The sequence below is a fragment of the Solanum stenotomum genome, chromosome 6 (genome assembly GCF_019186545.1).
Source record: "Solanum stenotomum isolate F172 chromosome 6, ASM1918654v1, whole genome shotgun sequence".
NCBI lineage: Eukaryota > Viridiplantae > Streptophyta > Magnoliopsida > Solanales > Solanaceae > Solanum > Solanum stenotomum.
Window position 1 is genome coordinate 59,732,748 of NC_064287.1, and position 22,671 is coordinate 59,755,418.

The 22,671-nt window shown below is 32.4% G+C and overlaps 3 protein-coding genes and 1 pseudogene across 6 annotated transcripts; all 4 read left to right on the top strand.

Annotated features, from left to right (window-relative positions):
* Positions 1-119: 119 nt before the first annotated feature.
* On the top strand, positions 120-2,106 carry LOC125869356 (pectinesterase-like; annotated as a pseudogene).
* Positions 2,107-3,020: 914 nt separating this feature from the next.
* LOC125867375 (uncharacterized) lies at positions 3,021-15,966 on the top strand. 3 transcript variants are annotated; one of them, XM_049547854.1, is made up of 2 exons: positions 3,021-3,238; positions 15,462-15,966. In XM_049547854.1, the coding sequence occupies exons 1-2, from the start codon at positions 3,146-3,148 to the stop codon at positions 15,825-15,827; spliced, it is 459 nt and encodes a 152-aa protein (XP_049403811.1). In that variant the 5' UTR covers positions 3,021-3,145; the 3' UTR covers positions 15,828-15,966. The 3 variants fall into 3 exon arrangements, with proteins under 3 accessions (XP_049403811.1, XP_049403810.1, XP_049403809.1); XM_049547853.1 differs by lacking the exon at positions 15,462-15,966 and adding an exon at positions 4,126-4,525; XM_049547852.1 differs by lacking the exon at positions 3,021-3,238 and adding an exon at positions 14,744-14,911.
* Positions 7,767-10,052, top strand: LOC125867373 (uncharacterized). The gene is made up of 4 exons (XM_049547851.1): positions 7,767-7,861; positions 8,570-8,936; positions 9,198-9,439; positions 9,752-10,052. Exons 1-4 carry the CDS (start codon positions 7,767-7,769, stop codon positions 9,996-9,998), a joined length of 951 nt encoding a protein of 316 aa, XP_049403808.1. The 3' UTR covers positions 9,999-10,052.
* Positions 15,967-18,647: 2,681 nt separating the features above from the next.
* LOC125867372 (uncharacterized) lies at positions 18,648-22,308 on the top strand. 2 transcript variants are annotated; one of them, XM_049547850.1, is made up of 4 exons: positions 18,648-18,816; positions 20,736-21,102; positions 21,364-21,605; positions 21,918-22,308. In XM_049547850.1, exons 1-4 carry the CDS (start codon positions 18,707-18,709, stop codon positions 22,162-22,164), a joined length of 966 nt encoding a protein of 321 aa, XP_049403807.1. In that variant the 5' UTR covers positions 18,648-18,706; the 3' UTR covers positions 22,165-22,308. The 2 variants fall into 2 exon arrangements, with proteins under 2 accessions (XP_049403807.1, XP_049403806.1); XM_049547849.1 differs by lacking the exon at positions 18,648-18,816 and adding an exon at positions 20,098-20,221.
* Positions 22,309-22,671: the final 363 nt, after the last annotated feature.

The window sequence follows — 22,671 nt, forward strand, 5'->3', positions numbered from 1 at the left end:
ATTCATAATTCACTATAAAAGTTGTTTTCATTTTTTTTGCAAAATTTCATGCCAAGTGGGGAGCAACTTGCCTCTTACATAATTATTAACCCCATATTTTTATTTTTATTTTAATAATTATGGGGGTTAAGAAGGTTGCAATTGGTAGCATTGCTTCACTTCTTCTAGTGGCTTGTGTGATTGCAGCAGCCATCTCAATTACCAGCAAAAGGAATGAAGATAATTCATCCAATAATAATAATGATTCTAAAATTTCAACTTCTACAAAGTCTGTTCATGCTATTTGTCAACAAACTGATTATAAACAAACATGTATAAAAAGTCTTGCTAAGGCTAACAACACTCATGATCCAAAAGACCTACTTAAGGTTGCGTTTAGCGCCGCGATTAACGATCTCTCTGACGTGATCAAGAGTTCCGCCTTGTTGATTGACGAGGCCTCGAAATATCCCTGGACGAAAGACGCGTTGAAGACGTGCGAGGGCCTCCTCGACGTCGCGATCGACGACGTGAGGAGGTCGTTCGACGAAATCGGCGTGGTCGACGCCAATAAGCTCAAGGATTACGCGGACGACCTCAAGACCTAGCTCAGCGCGTCCATCACTTATCAGGAAACGTGTTTGGACGCTTTTGAGAACACGACTGGTGAGACTGGTGAGAAAATGAAGAAACTATTGAAAAATGCAGGGGAGCTTACGAGTAATGGTTTAGCTATGGTCTCCAGCTTCGATCAGGTCCTTACGGACCTGAACCTGAAGGTCTCCGGTGTAAACCAGAGGTTATTAAATGCTCATGAAAGGATGCTCCATGAAGTTAATTCTAATGGGCTAAAGCCCAATGTTATTGTTGCTATTGATGGTAGTGGACAATATAAGTCTATTAATGAAGCCCTTAGAGCTGTGCCCAAAAAAAATACACAAAAATTTGTCATTTTCATCAAGGCTGGTGTTTACAAAGAGTATATTGATATCCCAAGAAAAATGAACCATATTGTATTTATTGGTGAAGGCCCAACAAAGACCAAAATTACTGGTAGCAAGAACTTTGCTGATGGCATTGGCACTTTTAAAACTGCCACAGTCGGTAAGTACTTCTTCGTCTCAATTTATCTGACGCTCTTTTCTTTTCATAACGTTCTAAAAGGTCCTGACGTCGTTATGTTTCTACACAACTTTCAAGAATTCAAATTCATTAAACCATTTAAAGTTCGAAAGTAAAGTCTTCTCAACCTTATGACAGGTCTTTAACATGTCATGAGATTTTTGTAGCTATAAAAAGTTAAAATTGTAACTTTTCATTAGACTACAAGTCAACGTTAACGTATTAAATTCCGTCTCTCTAATCAAACACCATCACATAAAAACGAAACGATTCATTCTCTAACATCTACCATTTCATGATGAAGCTATCAATGGAGATAATTTCATAGCAAAGGACATTGGAATCGAGAACACAGCAGGAGCAATAAAGCATCAAGCAGTTGCTCTTCGTGTCTCAGGAGATATGGCCATTTTCCACAACTGTCAATTCGATGGTTATCAAGACACCCTATATGTCCATGCCTATCGCCAATTCTACCGTGATTGCACCATAACAGGAACCATAGACTTCATATTCGGAGACGCCTCATCCGTGTTCCAAAACTGCAAGATGATCGTCAGGAAACCGATGGCGAATCAAGCGTGTATGGTAACAGCACAGGGGAGGAAAGATAGGCGCGGAGTTGGTGCTATTGTTATGCAAAACTGAGAAATTAGAGCTGAGAATGAATTTATATCAGCTCAACCAGCAATCAACGCGTACTTGGGACGACCATGGAAGGAGTTTTCGAGAACGATAATAATGCAATCATTGATTGATGGATTTATTGATCCACAAGGATGGTCAGTATGGGCAGGAGATTTTGCACTGAATACTCTGTTTTATGCAGAGTATGAAAACAGGGGAATTGGGGCAAATAGTAATAATAGGGTAAATTGGAGGGGTTATAAGAAAAATATTGGACAAGAAGTTGCTGCTGGATTTGCCCCTGGAGTTTTTATTTTGGCAGATGAGTGGGTTAGATTGAGTGGTGTTCCATATGAATCTGGTTTGAATACTTTGTAATGTTTAAAATGAATCATTCTCCAATAAAACATTTCATTTTATTGGACTTTTGGATTGCTTTTTCATAGGCATAACGTGTCATTTAACTTGACCTCAATTGATATTTATGACTTTCAATTTTGGATGTGCACAAGTAGAGATCTGAAATGGTATAAAGTTGAACAAGTATACATACGCGTCTCACGTGACAATTTGCATGAGCTACAGTTGAACTTGATTTGTATATGCCGCACATAATTCGTGTATCTATATGTTCAACTTTATACAAGTTTAAATGTCTATTTGTGCACGACCAAAATTGGAGAACATAAATACTAACTGAGGTCAAGTTAAATGACACGTTTATGTATTATGTCTTTTTACATAAGAGTTTAGCTTTTATATTCTGACGAGCTAATTTAAAAAGTATATACTTATAAAAGGCATCATACATACATGTGGTCTTTAACTTGGTTTCATTTCACAATTATTTTCTTCAATTTTGACTGTGCATAAGTAGACAATTAAACTTGTATAAAGTTGAATAAATAAACACCACGAGTCTTACATAGCATAATGCACATAGGACGCCACATATGACTTAAATTGCCACGTAGGATATGTGTCTATTTGTTCAATTTTATACAAGGTGTGCACACATAAAATTGGAGGGTATAAATATAAGTTGAGCTCAAATTAAAGAACATTTTTGTGTATTATACCCTTGTAAAATATATCAAAGTAAATAATCTATAAAAAAATATATGGTATCAAATTAATAGTGTCATAATTATTAATTCATATATTATTATCTCATCACACTATTAATTCGAAATAATTTGTTCCCCTGCAAACGTTCCATAATAGACTAACTAGGCAAGATCATTAATTAAATAGGAGTTGCAAATACAAACGGCTAGCCCGCTCCTCATTTAAATTCCCTTTTCCTCTTCCTCTCTTGTCCTCATTCTCATCCTTTATCGCCGCATTTCTCCCCTTTTCCGTTTGAAATATTTCTACTTTTCAACCTTAAAAGAGGAAAATTATATATAAGAAAATAATGTCAAACAAGTCCCCTGTTTTCTCCATTGCAGAATCTCAACATTTCAATGACGACAACTATGGCTTCGACCCTCAAATTGATTATTTCCAGGTAAATCCCCTCTTCTTTTTTACCTCCTGTAAGCTCGAAAGTATATTTATTTGTCTCCATATTCTGTCGCCTCTATGTAATATAGACGGATCTAGGATTTCTACAACATCGGAGAATTGATCCTTGTTTCTATAGGTAAATAAGTCACTATTCAATTAAGTATCCTTTGCAACTCCTGGAACTTCTTTGTAGTGGCTCCCTCACCTCCCTCATTTCATAGGAAACCTCAAAGTGGCTCCATTTCATTATATTCCATTGTTGATATGAAGATCTTGTCTTGGCTCTTATTCATAAAAACAACCCCATTTTCCTAAGATTTTTAGAAGAATGGGAAATTTTTTATGCTTCAACTATTTGTTTATATAGTGTGTGAAGTTTAACTAATGAAAAGAAAAAGGCCAAGTTATTGCAAAACTACGAAATTTCATTCTATAACGTTAGAAGCTCAACCTAGAGTTGATCGACAGGTTAACCTCAAAATGAGTTGATCGACAGATTAACCTATACCATTTAGCCTTTTAGAAGTATGAGTGTCTATTCTACTAAATACGTACATTAAATATCTAGATTATTAGAAAAACCATGAGTTCACATACACCGTAAAATAAGCAACTCTGCCCCTACGAGTTTGATAGAACTAGTAACTTTGTTTCAAACTCTTTATTGTGTTAAGAAGTTCACTTAACAAAAATCATCTGTCTCAAATCTACTTGTCCTGGCGTAAAATTCACAATTCATAAACTTAAAATTCTGAATCCGTTTTTAATGCTCATCTAACTATTATATGTAGTTTTATACATATCTCTAATGTTCAAAGTTTGGTCAATTTGAATCATTTTATTTTTATATTCAATAATTTAGGATTCTAATTACTGTTTAAACGGCAGATTTTGAAAGAAGCAAGGAAGATTAAAAAACACAGCCACCGGCAAAAATGGTGGAAAAATGCTCTGTTCTTCATAAAGTGGAAAAACACTAACGCCGGTGATCTCAACTCCGGCAGCTTCCGCCGCCGGCGTTCTGTTTCCGGCGGAACAACTTATGGGCCAGTGTATGTTACTGAGAGTAGAACTGGGTCGAGCTCTCCTTGCTGGAAAACTCGCCGGCGGTCTTCCGGCCGACTCGCCGGAATTATGATTCCGAGCAAGAAAAGTGATTTGCAGATACCATATATTAATATTAAGGAGTTCAACGTGGATCGGCAGGATCGAATTTCGAGAATTTCACCTGCTCCCATTTACTTGGTCACATGAAGGACTAATTGGGATTCCTATCGAAAAATTTTATTCTCCATTATACTAAAAATATATCTTCAATAATACTTGCTCAATTTAGAAAATATATTATTTATTATTTTTAAGTCGTATGCCAAATCAATAATATACAATTATTATTGGACAGAAAATATTTTACAAAATGCCTTTTAATAAAAGTGATTTCATATTTGAAATTCAAATTCCCGTCATTTAATTCAACGATGTCATGTGACTCACACAACTCCAGACTACGTGGTGAATCCAAAGCTCCAATACACACTCAAATTGTGGATAATAATTTGAGGGGTAATGAGGTAATTAGTAGGAGATAACATAAACACTATGTCATTAAGGGATCGTTTGATAGTTTTATAAGAAATAAATTATTTATATATTAATTTTTATATAATTTATATGATCTTTGGTTAGGNATTTTGGGGGCCCCAACATCGGGTGAGACGGGCCCTGCTTTGATACCATGTTAAATTAGGTATTAGGCCTAACTCACACCCCAAAAGCTAGCTCAAAGGGAGGAGGATTGCCCAAGCCTTATAAGGAGTCCACCCATCTCATTAACCACCAATGTGGGACTTTTGTCATTCTTTAACACCCCACCTCACGCCCAGTGCTTAGCATCTGGTGCGTGGGCAATTTTTTATTTTGGGGGCCCCAACATCGGGTGAGACGGGCCCTGCTTTGATACCATGTTAAATTAGGTATTAGGCCTAACTCACACCCCAAAAGCTAGCTCAAAGGGAGGAGGATTGCCCAAGCCTTATAAGGAGTCCACCCATCTCATTAACCACCAATGTGGGACTTTTGTCATTCTTTAACAACAATTATTGTTGGACAGAAAATATTTTGTAAAATGCCTTTTAATAAAAGTGATTTCATATTTGGAATTCAAATTCCGGTCATTTAATTCAACGATGTCATGTGACTCACACAACTCCAGACTACGTGGTGGATCCAAAGCTCCAATACACACTCAAATAGTGGATAATAATTTAAGGGGTAATGAGGTAATTAGTAGGAGATAACATAAACACTATGTCATTAAGGGATCGTTTGATAGTTTTATAAGAAATAAATTATTTATATATTAATTTTTATATAATTTATATGATCTTTGGTTAGGTAGATAAGAGATAACTTATGTATTCATGTATAAAATTAATGCGACTTTCATGTATTATTTTATGCAGAACATAATATATGTATAACTAAAATATAAATAATAAATCCTACATAACTAATACATGTATAAAATAATACATAAATTTACTCCTAATTAAATCCTACATAATTAATACTTGCATAACTTTAATCAACTACTAAACAACCAGTAATAATTATATGAGTTACAAAATATATTGACTACTTTATGCCCACATATAATATAGGCTTAAGTCATCGACGGCTCCTTAAAGTTGTTTACATAATTCATTTGAACATCTTAACTAAAACTAGTATATATTGAACACTTTAACTATTTAAAACTTGTTCATATTAAACAATTTTTGATAATCAACAAAAATATGTATAAAGAATATGTGATACACATGCGCCGACATACAAAATGACTAATTAAAATTTAACACATGACATTGGGCCTCAAATTTATAAAAAAAATATTTTTTGTTTGAAATTATTTCAAACACATTTTATATCTATATTTTTTTATAGAAAGAAATGAAAATGTCAACATTTGTCTTTTTTCTTCATACATTTAATTAGTTGATTCATATTTGAAAGACATAAAAAAAAAATTTAAAACGAAAAAAGCTTTGGAAACTAAATTAAGATGAAGAAGATGACTGGTGGGGTTAGGGTGCTTTTCTTTTTTGAAAAATGTGTCAATGAAAGAAGAAACAATATTTTAAGTTTATTATAGTACCCAGTGTCAATAAAAGAAGAAAAAACGTGTTTTTTTTTTAATCACTATTTAGAATTTCTTCACGCGCTTTAAAGAAGTGCAAAATACAATTTTTGCCACATAAGCATTTTTTGGTTTAATAGGTATATGTTTTGAAGAATTTAAGTGTTCAATAAATATAAGGCTTAGTTGAGGTGTCAATATGAATTATGCAAATAACTTTAAGGAGCTATCGATGACTTAAACCTATAATATATATATTTCATATAATTGAATATTAAAACTTCTAACTCCTGCATATTACATGAAACCTTAAACCAAACAACCTTTTAATGAGATATTTGATATACGCATAAATTGATTCGAACATTATTAATTACAAAACTGATTAATTTTACAACTTATTGAGAGTAAAGACTAATCTATATAGTTAAAGAAGCTGATATATTTTAACTGGTTAGTTTATTCATGTAATAAAAGTTAAGAATACATACAGAAATATTCTCAAAATTTGAGTAAAAAACGTTTAATATGAAAACTTTATCATATATTCAAATGTTCAACCAAAACAATCATTTTATCACATAGTGAAATTGACAAAATCAACCACAAAATGTCTAAATCACAGGCTAGAAATAATTGTCCTGATTTTGAACTGTCTAAGTTAATTAATGAAATAAAATATATCACGTCTTTTAATTATACACAATTACACATCACCTTAATAGTAACAAGCCTTTTAGATTTACAATTCTGTTTATTGAGGCCAGTATATATATATAGTTAAAAAAGTTGTCATATTTTAAGTAATTAACTTATTTACGTAATAAATATTAAATATACATATAGAAAAATTTAAAATTTAAATAAACACTTTATCACGTATTCAGATACTCAATCAAAACAATCATTTTATCACATAGTGAAATTGATGATGACTACAACAACTAAATGTTTAATCACATGCCAAAAATTATTGGGCATACAATGACAACAACAACAACTAATTGTCTAATTACAGGCCAAAAATTATTGGGCATGATCTAAGTGCATAAGTTAATTAATCACACAAAATATGTCACATCCTTTTATTATACAAATTGATCTCACTAATAACAAACCTACGTAGTTTTTACAATTTATCGAGATTAGCTAACATATATTTTAAGTGATTAATTTATTTATAAAATAAACGTTAAGAATACACACAAAACATTTTTTAAATTTAAATTAGAAATATTTGATATAAACACTTTATCACATATTCAAACGCTCAATTGGAACGAAGTAAAATTCACATTGACACGTATTGCCTACATTTGCCAACCACACCAAGGCTAATAAAAGCACACACATAGAAAACACAAAACACAAGAGTACGGAAAAAACAAACAAAATGGAGAAGATAGCCGTAAATGGCCTAAATATGCATATAGCAGAATTAGGCCAAGGCTCAACAATCCTCTTCCTCCATGGCTTCCCTGAGCTCTGGTACTAACATATTTATCATTAGTGAACTTGATATTGTGTTTTGCTGATCTTGTGAGTGCCTTTCTGTTGAACTTTGATTGGTGAATATTGAGCTTGTTGTTGAAGATATGTAATTGTTAGAGTGTTGTTGTTGAACTGTGTGCTATGTGAATTATGAACTGTTAGGTTGGACTGATTTTAAGCAGGTTGTAGTTGTGGAGATTGTAATTGATGAATATTGAGCTTGTTGTTGAGAATATGTGATTGTTAGAATGTTGTTGTTGAGATATGCACTTGTAAATTGTGAACTGTTAGGTTGAGCTGGTTTTATGCAGGTTGTAGTTGAGGAGGTTTGGTTGGGGTGTAAGGAGTACCCGTATTCTATCCCCTTAGCTTGTGCTTAGAGGTTTACTTCTTGTAGGATTATGAACTACTTGAGATTTGTATAGCAAGATTGTAATTGGGGATTATTTGAATTGTACAACATTTCTCATTCATAGTGGAACCGCATTTTGTCTCGAGGANCTTGTAGGATTATGAACTACTCGAGACTTGTATAACAAGATTGTAATTGGGGATTATTTGTTTTGTACATTCATAGTGAAAAACTCTTTCTGCTTTTTGTCTCGAGGACGAGGCTTGGTTTGGTTCTATGATAGTCACCCACGATCTTCCTTGTCTCTATATGCTTTGGTTTTATGATAGTTAACACTCAATCTTCCGCAACAGGTACTCTTGGCGCCACCAAATGGTCTACTTAGCTGAACGTGGGTACCGTGCTGTGGCGCCTGACTTAAGGGGTTATGGAGATACTACAGGTGCATCCCTTAACGACCCTTCAAAGTTCAGTATCCTTCACCTTGTGGGTGATGTTGTAGCACTGCTTGAAGCCATTGCTCCTAATGAAGAAAAGGTGTTTGTCGTTGCGCATGACTGGGGTGCCTTAATTGCTTGGCATTTATGTCTCTTTAGGCCAGATAAAGTTAAAGCCTTGGTGAATTTGAGTGTCCATTTTCTCCCAAGGAACCCAAAGATGAATACTGTTGAGGGGCTAAAGGCTGTATATGGGGAAGATCATTATATCTCGAGATTTCAGGTTCTCTCTGTTTTCATCTCTGTATCCATTTCAGGGGATTTTTATATGTTTTCTGGGGTATATTTAATAACAACATATGCAGTGTAGTAACATAAATCGAAGGACTAGTAACTACAAGAGTAATATTACGAACTAATAGTATTGACGGAACAAGACAACACTCTCCTTCTCCTTTGTGGCTTGTTTTATATTTTGCACAAAATGTTTCTCACTAACTAGTAACTTCAGCAGCAGAAAGTTCACTATGATTTTACCTTTTAGGTACCGGGCGAAATTGAAGCTGAATTTGCTCCAATTGGTGCTAAGTCTGTTCTTAAGAAAATATTGACATACCGCGATCCTGCACCATTTTATTTTCCTAAAGGCAAAGGTCTTGAAGCTTTTCCTGATGCTCCGGTCGCCCTTTCATCGTGGCTTTCTGAGGAAGAGTTGGATTACTATGCCAACAAGTTTGAGCAGACTGGTTTCACTGGTGGAGTTAACTATTATCGCGCTTTACCCATGTAAGTGTTCCCCACTTTTGTGATATCAAAAATTTGATTCTATTGTTCGACACATTAGTTGAATGCTTATATAGTTCACATTTGTGTTGTCAAGAGATTTTCAGTTTTAGTTTGAGACATGTTTTCTAGGAAGTCAAGAAAATTGTGAAGTTCATGAACACTGTCATATTCTATGTTGCTCAGACTCTCTTAAACACACTCGGAAGCATTTCTAAAGAGTCAGAACAACATAGACGCTATTAGTTGCTTTTAGACTCTCATGATCAACTTCTTCGTACATGCATCCTAACGTTCTCGTCCTATGAAATGTAGAAGCTGGGAACTCACAGCACCATGGACAGGAGCTCAAGTTAAAGTTCCGACCAAGTTTATCGTCGGGGAATTCGACTTGGTTTATCATATACCAGGTGCTAAAGAGTACATACACAATGGTGGATTTAAGAAAGATGTTCCATTGTTGGAGGAAGTCGTGGTTTTAGAAGGTGCAGCTCACTTTGTCAACCAAGAAAGGCCAGATGAGATTAGCAAACACATCTATGACTTCATTCAAAAGTTCTAAACTTTCTCTAGCGTACGCAGTATTTTGTGTAAGCAGTGTTCGTTACTTGTCATATTTGTGATAGTATTTTTATAATAATAGTTAAGTTAATATATGTGATAATAACTAGATTCACAGTTGATGAATATTTTATTACATATACAAAATTTCAATAAAAGCTACTGAATTTCTATATCATAACTCATTGGAATAGTGTTTTTATTTACTTATCAAACATTAAAAAAAAAAATTAAAAATATTTTTTTTCTAGTCTACCATCCATTTATTTTTAAAAAAACGTGGACTATTTATTAATGCTCCACCGTATACGCCAAACACCATGTGAAGCTTCAAGACAAAATGGACAGTTTTTGGACTTTTTCTAATCTAGAAGATATGCATCATTTTTAATCCACCGAATAATAAATTTATTTAGACAGTCAAATTATAGTATATTTCAACTTTAGCACCTAAACAAATATAGTGCATGGTCTCAACGTCTAGTTCACCATATAAAATATGTCATATCCTTTTATTATATACAATAATCTCAATTTATTTTTTCTCTATTTATTTTAATTGTGTGCTAATTAACTCACTGTGCTAGTTAATTCAGGATCTTTCGAAACAAATACTCATGACGTCAATTCATAACTTATAAACTTAAAATTTAGAATCCGCTCGTTCTTAATACTCATCTAACTAATAATGAGTACAGTTATAATACACATACCTCTAATGTTCAATTTTGGTCAATTTGATTCAATTTTATTTCAATATTCAATAATTTGGGATTCTAATTACTGTTTAATCAGCAGATTTTGAAAGAAGCAAGGAAGATTAAAAAACATAGCCACCGGAAACGCTGGTGATCTCAACTCCGGCAGCTTGCGCCGCCGGAGTTCTGTTTCCGGCGGAACAACTTATGGGCCTGTGTATATTACTGAGAGTAGAACTGGGTCGAGCTCTCCTTACCGGAAAACTATTATTTTCGATAAATAAATATTATTTTATTTTAAAGATTGAATTTCACTGACCTAAAAATAGTATTCTTGATTTGTTTTTTTATATTATATAACACACCAACAATGTCGTGTGACTCAACAATTTTGGATTACCCGGTGAATTCAACACCATGTCAGGTGCAATGAGGTAACTAATAGGAGATAACATAAACACTATGTCATTAAATTTTCTCATAGCTGAATAAGAAATAAATTATCCATATATTAATTTTTGAATAACTTATACTATGTTTGATGACTATATATAAGAAGTAAGTTATTATGCATAAAAATTAACATGACATTTGATTGATAGTTTTGAAATCCAAACTAATACTTATTAATACACGTATAAGTTATGAAGAAAATTATGTAGTATTTTATGTAAAATAGAAGGTTGAATAATTAATACACGAATAATATTCATGCATAGCTAATAATACCTAGATTTACTTCTAACTAATCACTACATTACTAATATTTGCATAACTCTAACCAACTACTAAAAATATAGTTATATGAGTTACAAAATATAAAGAGGAAATGCAGAGTTGGTACAATCAAGGAAGATATATGTTAACTCTTAATGGCACATATTCTATTTCTAAGAGTTATTTAGCAATTATAGGATGTAAACCTACATGGAAGTTGGCTGCACTAGTGTGGACGTCAATGGCACTTCCTAAACACAGATTCTTAATGTGGTTGGCTGTCCAAGGAAGACTACTTACACAGGAGAGAAAGTTGAGGTTACAGNTGATGACTATATATAAGAAGTAAGTTATTATGCATAAAAATTAACATGACATTTGATTGATAGTTTTGAAATCCACATAACTAACACTTATTAATACACGTATAAGTTATGAAGAAAATTATGTAGTATTTTATGTAAAATAAAAGGTTGAATAATTAATACACGAATAATATTCATGCATAGCTAATAATACCTAGATTTACTTCTAACTAATCACTACATTACTAATACTTGCATAACTCTAACCAACTACCAAAAATATGGTTATATGAGTTACAAAATATACTGACTACTTTCTCTACTTTATGTTCACTAATATAAGGAAAATGATCAAAATGGTCCTTAATGTATATGTGTAGCTAATAATTTTTGTTAGAAAAAATGATGGTATATAGTCATGGATCTTTTTTTTATTTCGAGCTTACAAAGAAAATAACAATAGTATATTTTGTTAGCCACACGTGAAATCCACTATTAAATATAACTTTTTATTTGATACATTAAGAACCAAAATAAAGCAACACATATACATTAAGAGCTATTTTGATCATTTTCTCCACTAATATATATATCATACACTTTAATATTTAAATACTTCTAACTCCAACATATAATGTGGACTGTTAACCTAACAACTCCTTAGTGAACTATTTAATATACACATAAATTGATTCGAACATTATTATTATCCGAGGTATATAGTTGAAATGACATTGCAATAATATTGAGATCCGTTGCGTTACAAGTTGTTGGGAGTAGGCATAACATAAAGTACGACAGAATTTAAATCTTAGTGACTTTCGTACATGTGGGATTTGACTTAATTAGCTCCAAAAATTATTACTATCCAAACGAAGAAAAAAGATAAGACAGATAAATTGAAATAAACAGAGTATAATTTTTTTGGAATAATAATAGATATTAGTGACTTTCGTACATCAGTCTCATCTTACATGCCTCAATTTTACGACTAACTGATGCTAATATGCATATATAGTTAAAGGAACTGATATATTTTAAGTGATTAATTAATTTATCTACGTAATAGACTTAAAAAGAACACACATAATTTTTTTCCAAAATTTGAATCANAGTATGAAAACAGGGGAATTGGGGCAAATAGTAATAATAGGGTAAATTGGAGGGGTTATAAGAAAAATATTGGACAAGAAGTTGCTGCTGGATTTGCCCCTGGAGTTTTTATTTTGGCAGATGAGTGGGTTAGATTGAGTGGTGTTCCATATGAATCTGGTTTGAATACTTTGTAATGTTTAAAATGAATCATTCTCCAATAAAACATTTCATTTTATTGGACTTTTGGATTGCTTTTTCACAGGCATAACGTGTCGTTTAACTTGACCTCCATTAATATTTATGTCTTTCAATTTTTGAATGTGCACAAGTAGAGATCTGAAATGGTATAAAATTGAACAAGTATACATACGCGTCTCACGTGACAATTCGCGTGAGCTACAGTCGAACTTGATTTGTATATGCCGCACATGATTTGTATTTCTATATGTTCAACTTTATACAAGTTTAAATGTCTATTTGTGCACAACCAAAGTTGGAGAACATAAATACTAGCTAAGACCAAGTTAAATGACACGTTTATGTATTGTGTCTTTTACATAAAAGTTTAACTTTTATGTTCTGACGAGCTAATTTAAAAAGTATTTACTTATAAAAGGTATAATACATAAATGTGGTCTTTAACTTGGTCTCATTTCACAGTTATGCACTTTAATTTTGGTTATGTACAAGTAGACAATTAAACTTATATAAAGTTGAATAAATAAACACATGAGTCTTACATACTCCCTCTGTCCCAATTTATGTGACTTACTTTCCTTTTTAGTCAGTCCAAAAAAGAATAACACATTTCTATATTAAGTAACAATTTGACTATAAAATGTCTATTTTACCTTTAATGAAATGATTTATAGCCACACAAATTTCTATCATTCATTTTGGACCAGAAGTTTTAAAAGTCTTCATTTCTTCTTAAACTCCGTGCCGAATCAAAGTACTTCACATAAAATGAGACGGAGGGAGTAACATAATACACATATGATACCACATATGACTTAAATTGCCATATAAGATGCCACGTAGGACATCTGTCTATTTGTTCAACTTTATACAAGTTTAATTATCGGTTGTCAAAAAAAAATACAAATTTAATTATATACTTGTACACACATAAAACTGGAGGGTATAAATGTAAGTTGAGCTGAAGTTAAAGAACATATTTATATGTATTATACCCAAATAACATATATCAAGGTAAATAATCTATAAAAAATAGGAAAAATTACTTAAATATACAACACTTCTTTACCTATTCTCAATATTTTCCAACTCTTTTACTAAAATACAAAAATCTCTTATTTTCCCCCAATTCAACTTAACCGGATACTTTATTAGTTTAAGTATCCGTCCGTTATTAATTAAAGTATCCGCGTTGCTATATTATGCATCCGCCCGTCAATTAAGTATCTGTGCTGCTAACAACTTAATAATTTAAGTATCCGCCCGTTATTAATTAAAGTATCCGCGCTGCTATATTATGCATCCGTCCGTTAATAAAGTATCTGTGCTGCTAATAACTTAATAATTTAAGTATCCGCCCGTTATTAATTAAAGTATCCGCACTGCTATATTAAGTATCCACACTGCTATATTATGTATCCGAAAAACACTAAAAAAAGGGATTTTTGGTAATTAATGAAAGAATAGGGAAATGAAGTAATTTCTTTCTTATACTATTTCATTTGCCTAATTTTTACTAAAAAATATTTGATATCAAATTAATAGTGTCATAATTATTAATTCATATATTATTATCTCATCACTATTAATTCGAAATAATTTATTCCCCTACCAAACGTTCCATAATAGACTAACTAGGTCACATCATTAAATAGGAGTTGCAAATACAAACGGCTAGCCCGCTCCTCATTTAAATTCCCCTTTCCTCTTCCTCTCGTCCTTGTTCTCGTCCTTTATCGCCTCATTTCTCCCCTTTTCCGTTTGAAATATTTCTACTTTTGAACCTTAAGGAAAATTATAAGAAAATAATGTCAAACAAGTCCCCTGTTTTCTCCATTGCAGAATCTCAACATTTCAATAACAACGACTATGGCTTCGACACTCAAATCGATTATTTTCAGGTAAATCCCCTATTCTTTTGATTTTAATCTTCCTATATCTCGAAAGTATGTTTAATTCTCTCGCTATTGTGTTGCCTTTCTCTAATAGAGACGGATCTAGGATATCTACAACATAGGAGAATTGATCCTTGTTTCTCTAGTCTAGTTAAATAAGTTAAGTTATCATTTAGCCTTTTGGAAGTATGAGTGTCAATCTTACGAAATACGTACATAAAATATCTAGTTTATCGAAATAGGTCATGACTCCGCCCTTAGGTGCCTGGTGACATTTAGTATCCCTACCATATAACTTAGGAGTTTTTGATAAAACCACTAACTTTGACTCAAACTTTGTATTGTATTTATAAATCATCTGTCTCAAATGTCAAATCAAATTGTTCTGCCGTAAAATTCAGAACTTATAAACTTAAAATTCAGAATCCGCCCGTTCTTATTACTCATCTAATTTATGAGTATGTAGTTATAATAAACATACCTCTAATGTTCAATTTGAATTAATTTTGTTTCAATATTCAATAATTTGGGATTCTAATTACTGTTTAAATGACAGATTATGAAAGAAGCACGGAAGATTAAAAAACATAGCCACCGGAAAAAATGGTGGAAAAATGCTCTGTTCTTCATCAAGTGGAAAAATACTAACGCCGGTGATCTCAACTCCGGCAGCTTCCGCCGCCGCCGTTCTGTTCCCGGCGGAACAACTTATGGGCCTGTGTATATTACTGAGAGTAGAACTGGGTCGAGCTCTCCTTGCTGGAAAATTCGCCGGCGGTCCTCCGGCCGACTCGCCGGAACTATGATTCCGAGCAAGAAAAGTGATTTGGACATACCATACATTAATCTTAAGGAGCTCAATGTGGATCGACAAGATCGAATTTCGAGAATTTCAGCTGCTCCCATTTACTTGGTCACTTGAAGGAAAGCGCTTTTTAATAAAAGTGATTTCATATTCCGAATTCGAATATGAATTTCTTAATTGAAAATTAAAACATATTTATCACCCGACCACATCTCAACGTGATAGATTACTACTGTTATTTAAGTTTGTAGTTACATTGTTTGCTCTATATATTTGTGGAGAGAGTTTCAAGAGTTCTCTATTTTACCACAAATTTTCAAAAATATTTTAGATTATTATTATTATTATTATTCAGATTGGTTCATTTCGATAAATAAATATTACTTTATTTTAAAAGATTGAATTTCATCGATCTAGTAATATTATTCTTGATTTGTTCTTTATACTATATAACAATCCAACAACGTCATGTGACTATTTTGTGAATTCAAAGCTTCAAGACACACTCAAATAGTGGATAGTAATTTGAGGTGTAATTAGGTAATTAGTAAGAGATAACATAAACACTGTGTTATTAAAGGATTGTTTGATAGTTGAATAAGAAAAAAATTGTTTATATATTGTATTAATTTTTGGATGAGTTATACGATGCTTGATAGGTAAATAAGACGTAAGTTATTCATGTATAAAAATTAATAAGACATTTGATTGATAATTTAGAAACCCACATAACTAATACTTATTGATACACGTATAAGTTATGAATGATTTATGTATCATTTTATGCAGAATAGAAGGTGAAATAACTAATCCACAAATAATATCCTGCATAGCTATAATACATGAATTTACTCATAACTAGTCCCAACATAACTAATATTTGCATAACTCTAACCCGTTACCAAACAATGAATAATAGTTATATGAGTTACAAAATATACTGGCTACTTTCTCTACCTTATGTTCACTAATATAGAGAAAACGATCAAAATAATTCTTAATGCATATGTTTTGTTAATAATTTTTGTTAGAAAAAATGATGGTAGTCATGGAGCTCTTTTTTTTTTTGAGCTTACAAAGAAAATAATAGTAGTATATTTTGTTAGTCACATGTAGAACCCATAGTTAAATATAATATTTTTTTTTGACTTTTTTTTTAATATTAAGGACCAAAATAATGCAATACATATACATTAAGGACCATTTTGATAATTTTCTCCTCTAATTTATATATCATGCACTTTCATATTAAAATACTTCTACCTCTACCTCCAACATATAACGTGGACCGTTAACCTAACAACTCCTTAATGAAATATTTAATATACGTACAAATTGTTTGAACATTATTAATATTATTCGAGGTATATTGTTGAAATGACATTGCAATAATATTGAGATCCGTTAAGTTACAAGTTGTGGCGAGTAGGCATAACCTAAAGTACGATAGAATTAAAATCTTAGTGACTTTCTTGCATGTGGGGGTTGACTTAAGTAGCTCCAAAAATTATTGTACTGTCTAAACGAGGAAAAAAATAAAATAAGATAAATAAATTGATATAAATAGAGTATACTTTTTTTTTGGAATAATATTTTTATTTTCTTATTAAATATTAAAAATTAAATAAGTAAATTACTTCTTTCTCATAAAATTATTTTCAGGAAAATATTTGTTACCTACCAAACAAATCCCTAAATATTTTTTTCTAATACATAAGATATGGCATCATTTTTGAAAGACTGAATACATGAACAATCCTTAAATTTGTCAATAATTAATTTCAACACTCAATCTACATTATATTCCAAATTTAGCATTTAAACAAGTATTCATATGAGACACTTCTAACTTAAATTTTGAGAAAAATATTGTGCATGATCTTAGCCATTTAAGTTAATTGACCACATAAAATATGTCACGTTTTTTTATTATATACATTGACCTCAATTACAAACCTGATTAATTTTACAACTTATTGAGAGTTAAGACTAATATATATACTTAAAGAAGCTCACATATTTTAAGTGGTTAATTTATTCATGTAATAGACGTTAAGAATACACACAAAAATATTCTCAAAATTTGAGTAAAGAATATTTAATATGAACACTCTATCATATATTCAGATGCTCAACCAAAACAATCACTTTATCACATAGTGAAATTGACAATGACAACACAAAATGTCTAAATCGCCGGCAAGAAATAATTATCCTGATTTCAATCGTCTAAGTTAATTAATGACATAAAATATGTCACGTTTTAATTATACACATCACCATAATATTAACAAGCCTATTAGATTCACAATTCTATTTATTGAGACTAGTATATATATAGAGGTAAAAAAAAACTGTCATATTTTTAGTAATTAATTTATTCGCGTAATAATTATTAAAAATACATATAAAATAAATTTTAAAATTTAAATTAAACACTTTATTACATATTTAGATACTCAATCAAAACAATCATTTTATCACATAGTGAAATTGATGATGACTACAACGACTAAATGTTTAATCACAGGCCAAAAATTATTGGGCATACAATGACAACAACAACAACTAATTGTCTAATTACATGCCAAAATTTATTGGGCATGATCTCAAGTGCATAAGTTAATTAATCACATAAAATATATCACATCCTTTTATTATACACATTGATCTCATTAATAATAAATTTACGTAGTTTTTACAATTTATCGAGATTAGCTAACATATATTTTAAGTGATTAATTTATTTATATAATAAACGTTAAGAATACACACAAAACTTTTTTTAAATTTAAATTAAAAATCTTGGATATAAACACTTTATCACATATTCAGATGCTCAATCAGAACGAAGTAAAATTCACATTGACACGTGTCAGAAATTTGGTGCAATTACTTGTATTTATAACAGGCTATTGCCTACATTTGCCAACCACACCAAGGCTAATAAAAGCACACACATAGAAAGACTCAAGAGTAAGAAAAAAACAAACAAAATGGAGAAGATAGAGCACAAGATGGTAGCTGTAAATGGCCTAAATATGCATATAGCAGAATTAGGCCAAGGCCCAACAATCTTCTTCATCCATGGCTTCCCTGAGCTCTGGTACTATTTGCTTCAAATTTGAATAATTTTGTAAATCCTAAATTATATTACATTTTCTAGTATGTTTTAGGGATCCGAGGGTCTGTCAGAAACAATCTCTCTAACTTTGAGATAGTGGTAAAGTCTGCATCCAATCTACATTATTCAGATCCCATTTCGTGAGATTACACTTGGTTTGTTGTTGTTTTCTAGTAGGTTTGGTGGGGTCTGTCGGAAACCACCTTTCTAACTTTTAAGTTTTAAGTAAGGGTAAAGTCGGGGATGAGGGAATATAGACTCTTCATAACAATTTCCATAAAACGTTATTTCTCATCCGTCGTCCTTTTAACTAGATATTTTTGTGGGCCTAGGTCCCAAATCAATCCTTGCAAAAGCCTTCTAGTTTTTTTGTTTCTTCTTGGTCCAATAACTAGTTGTCTGACATCCGTGTAGGTATCAATTTGTAACATTAATTAGGAACTACTTGAGATTTGTATAATAGAGATTGTATGCTCATTCATAGTGAAAAAGTCTTTCTGCTTTTGCCTTGAGGATTAATCTTGAACGGATCTCGTTAAATTATTGTGTTGTTTTTTAACCTCCATTGTGTGATCGTGTGCTAGTTAACCCATGGTCTTCCATGACACATGTGAAACTACTTGAACTTTGTATGAAGAAAAAATTGTAATTGGAATTATTTTGTACTATACAATTCGTCTCACTAGGCTTGCCTGAATCTCGTTAATCCTTATGTTGCAATACATGAACAATCCCTGCCAATAAATTAATTTAGACACTCAAACTAGGACATATTTCAAATTTAGCATCTGAATAAGTGTTTCTATTAGATACTTCCAACTCAAATTTTGATTTTTTTTTGTATGTGATCTCAACGTTCTATGTTAAATACATAAAAATATACGTCACATCTTTTTATTATACACATCAGTCTCATCTTACATGCCTCAATTTTACGACTTACTGATGCTAATATGCATATATAGTTAAAGGAATTGATATATTTTAAGTGATTAATTAATTTATCTACGTAATAGACTTAAAAAGTACACACATAATTTTTTTCCAAAATTTGAATCAAACATGTTTAATAAGAACACGTTATCATGTGTTTATTACGTACCCTTAGGCCTTAACAACACTTGGTTCATTGTCAATGTATTCAACCTTTTAAATGATAACAACCATAGTGAAATTGACAATGGCAACCACAACATGATCATAGGCTAATTAAAAACACACAATTTTTCAACCAGAGGAAGACTCAAGAAAACACAAAGTGAAAAAAAACAAACAAAATGGAGAAGATAGAGCACAAGATGGTAGCTGTAAATGGCCTTAATATGCATATAGCAGAATTAGGCCAAGGCCCAACAATCCTCTTCCTCCATGGCTTCCCTGAGCTCTGGTACTATTTGCTTCAATCTTGAATTTTGCAGTATATTTTGGTGAGTCGGGGGTCTGTCGGAAACAACATCTCTACCTTTGAGGTAGGGGCAAGGCCTGCGTATACTCTACCTTCTCTAGACCCCACTTGGAACAACAGTAAAGTTGTTTCAATATTACCTATAGGTCATGGGTTCGAGCTGTAGAAGCAACATACTAATTCTTGCATGCATTAGGGTAGACTGTCTATATCACACCCCTCAAGGTGCAACTCTTCTATGGACCATGCATGAACGCGAGATGCTTTTAGCATCGGGCGTCCTTCTTTACTTCTTGTAGGATTATGAACTACTCGAGACTTGTATAACAAGATTGTAATTGGGGATTATTTGTTTTGTACATTCATAGTGAAAAACTCTTTCTGCTTTTTGTCTCGAGGACGAGGCTTGGTTTGGTTCTATGATAGTCACCCACGATCTTCCTTGTCTCTATATGCTTTGGTTTTATGATAGTTAACACTCAATCTTCCGCAACAGGTACTCTTGGCGCCACCAAATGGTCTACTTAGCTGAACGTGGGTACCGTGCTGTGGCGCCTGACTTAAGGGGTTATGGAGATACTACAGGTGCATCCCTTAACGACCCTTCAAAGTTCAGTATCCTTCACCTTGTGGGTGATGTTGTAGCACTGCTTGAAGCCATTGCTCCTAATGAAGAAAAGGTGTTTGTCGTTGCGCATGACTGGGGTGCCTTAATTGCTTGGCATTTATGTCTCTTTAGGCCAGATAAAGTTAAAGCCTTGGTGAATTTGAGTGTCCATTTTCTCCCAAGGAACCCAAAGATGAATACTGTTGAGGGGCTAAAGGCTGTATATGGGGAAGATCATTATATCTCGAGATTTCAGGTTCTCTCTGTTTTCATCTCTGTATCCATTTCAGGGGATTTTTATATGTTTTCTGGGGTATATTTAATAACAACATATGCAGTGTAGTAACATAAATCGAAGGACTAGTAACTACAAGAGTAATATTACGAACTAATAGTATTGACGGAACAAGACAACACTCTCCTTCTCCTTTGTGGCTTGTTTTATATTTTGCACAAAATGTTTCTCACTAACTAGTAACTTCAGCAGCAGAAAGTTCACTATGATTTTACCTTTTAGGTACCGGGCGAAATTGAAGCTGAATTTGCTCCAATTGGTGCTAAGTCTGTTCTTAAGAAAATATTGACATACCGCGATCCTGCACCATTTTATTTTCCTAAAGGCAAAGGTCTTGAAGCTTTTCCTGATGCTCCGGTCGCCCTTTCATCGTGGCTTTCTGAGGAAGAGTTGGATTACTATGCCAACAAGTTTGAGCAGACTGGTTTCACTGGTGGAGTTAACTATTATCGCGCTTTACCCATGTAAGTGTTCCCCACTTTTGTGATATCAAAAATTTGATTCTATTGTTCGACACATTAGTTGAATGCTTATATAGTTTACATTTGTGTTGTCAAGAGATTTTTAGCTTTAGTTTGAGACATGTTTTCTAGGAAGTCAAGAAAATTGTGAAGTTCATGAACACTATCATATTCTATGTTACTCAGACTCTCCTAAACACACTCGGAAGCATTTCTAAAGAGTCAGAACAACATAGACGCTATTAGTTGCTTTTAGACTCTCATGATAAACTTCTTCATACATGCATCCTAACGTTCTCGTCTTATGAAATGTAGAAACTGGGAACTCACAGCACCATGGACAGGAGCTCAAGTTAAAGTTCCGACCAAGTTTATCGTCGGGGAATTCGACTTGGTTTATCATATACCAGGTGCTAAAGAGTACATACACAATGGTGGATTTAAGAAAGATGTTCCATTGTTGGAGGAAGTTGTGGCTTTGGAAGGTGCAGCTCACTTTGTCAACCAAGAAAGGCCACATGAGATTAGCAAACACATCTATGACTTCATTCAAAAGTTCTAAACTTTCGAAAATTAATTAATCGTATGCAGTATTTTGTTTTGTGTAAGCAGTGTTCGTTACTTGTCATAATATGACTGATAAAATAAGTTCGAATTTGGAACTTTGTGATAGTATTATTTTTATAATAATAGTTAAGTTAATATATGTGACAATAACTAGATTCACAGTTTGGTGAACATATACAAAATTTCAATAAAAGCTACTGAATTTCTATATCATAACTCATTAGAATAGTGTTTTTATTTACTTATCAAACATTCAAAAAAAACGTGAGACTATTTATTAATGCTCCACCGTATACGCCAAACACCATGTGAAGCTTCAAGACAAAATGGACAGTTTTTGGACTTTTTCTAATCTAGAAGATATGCATCATTTTTAATCCACCGAATAATAAATTTATTTAGACAGTCAAATTCTAGTATATTTCAAATTTAGCATCTAAACAAGTATAGTGCATGGTGTCAACGTCTAGTTCACCATATAAAATATGTCATATCCTTTTAT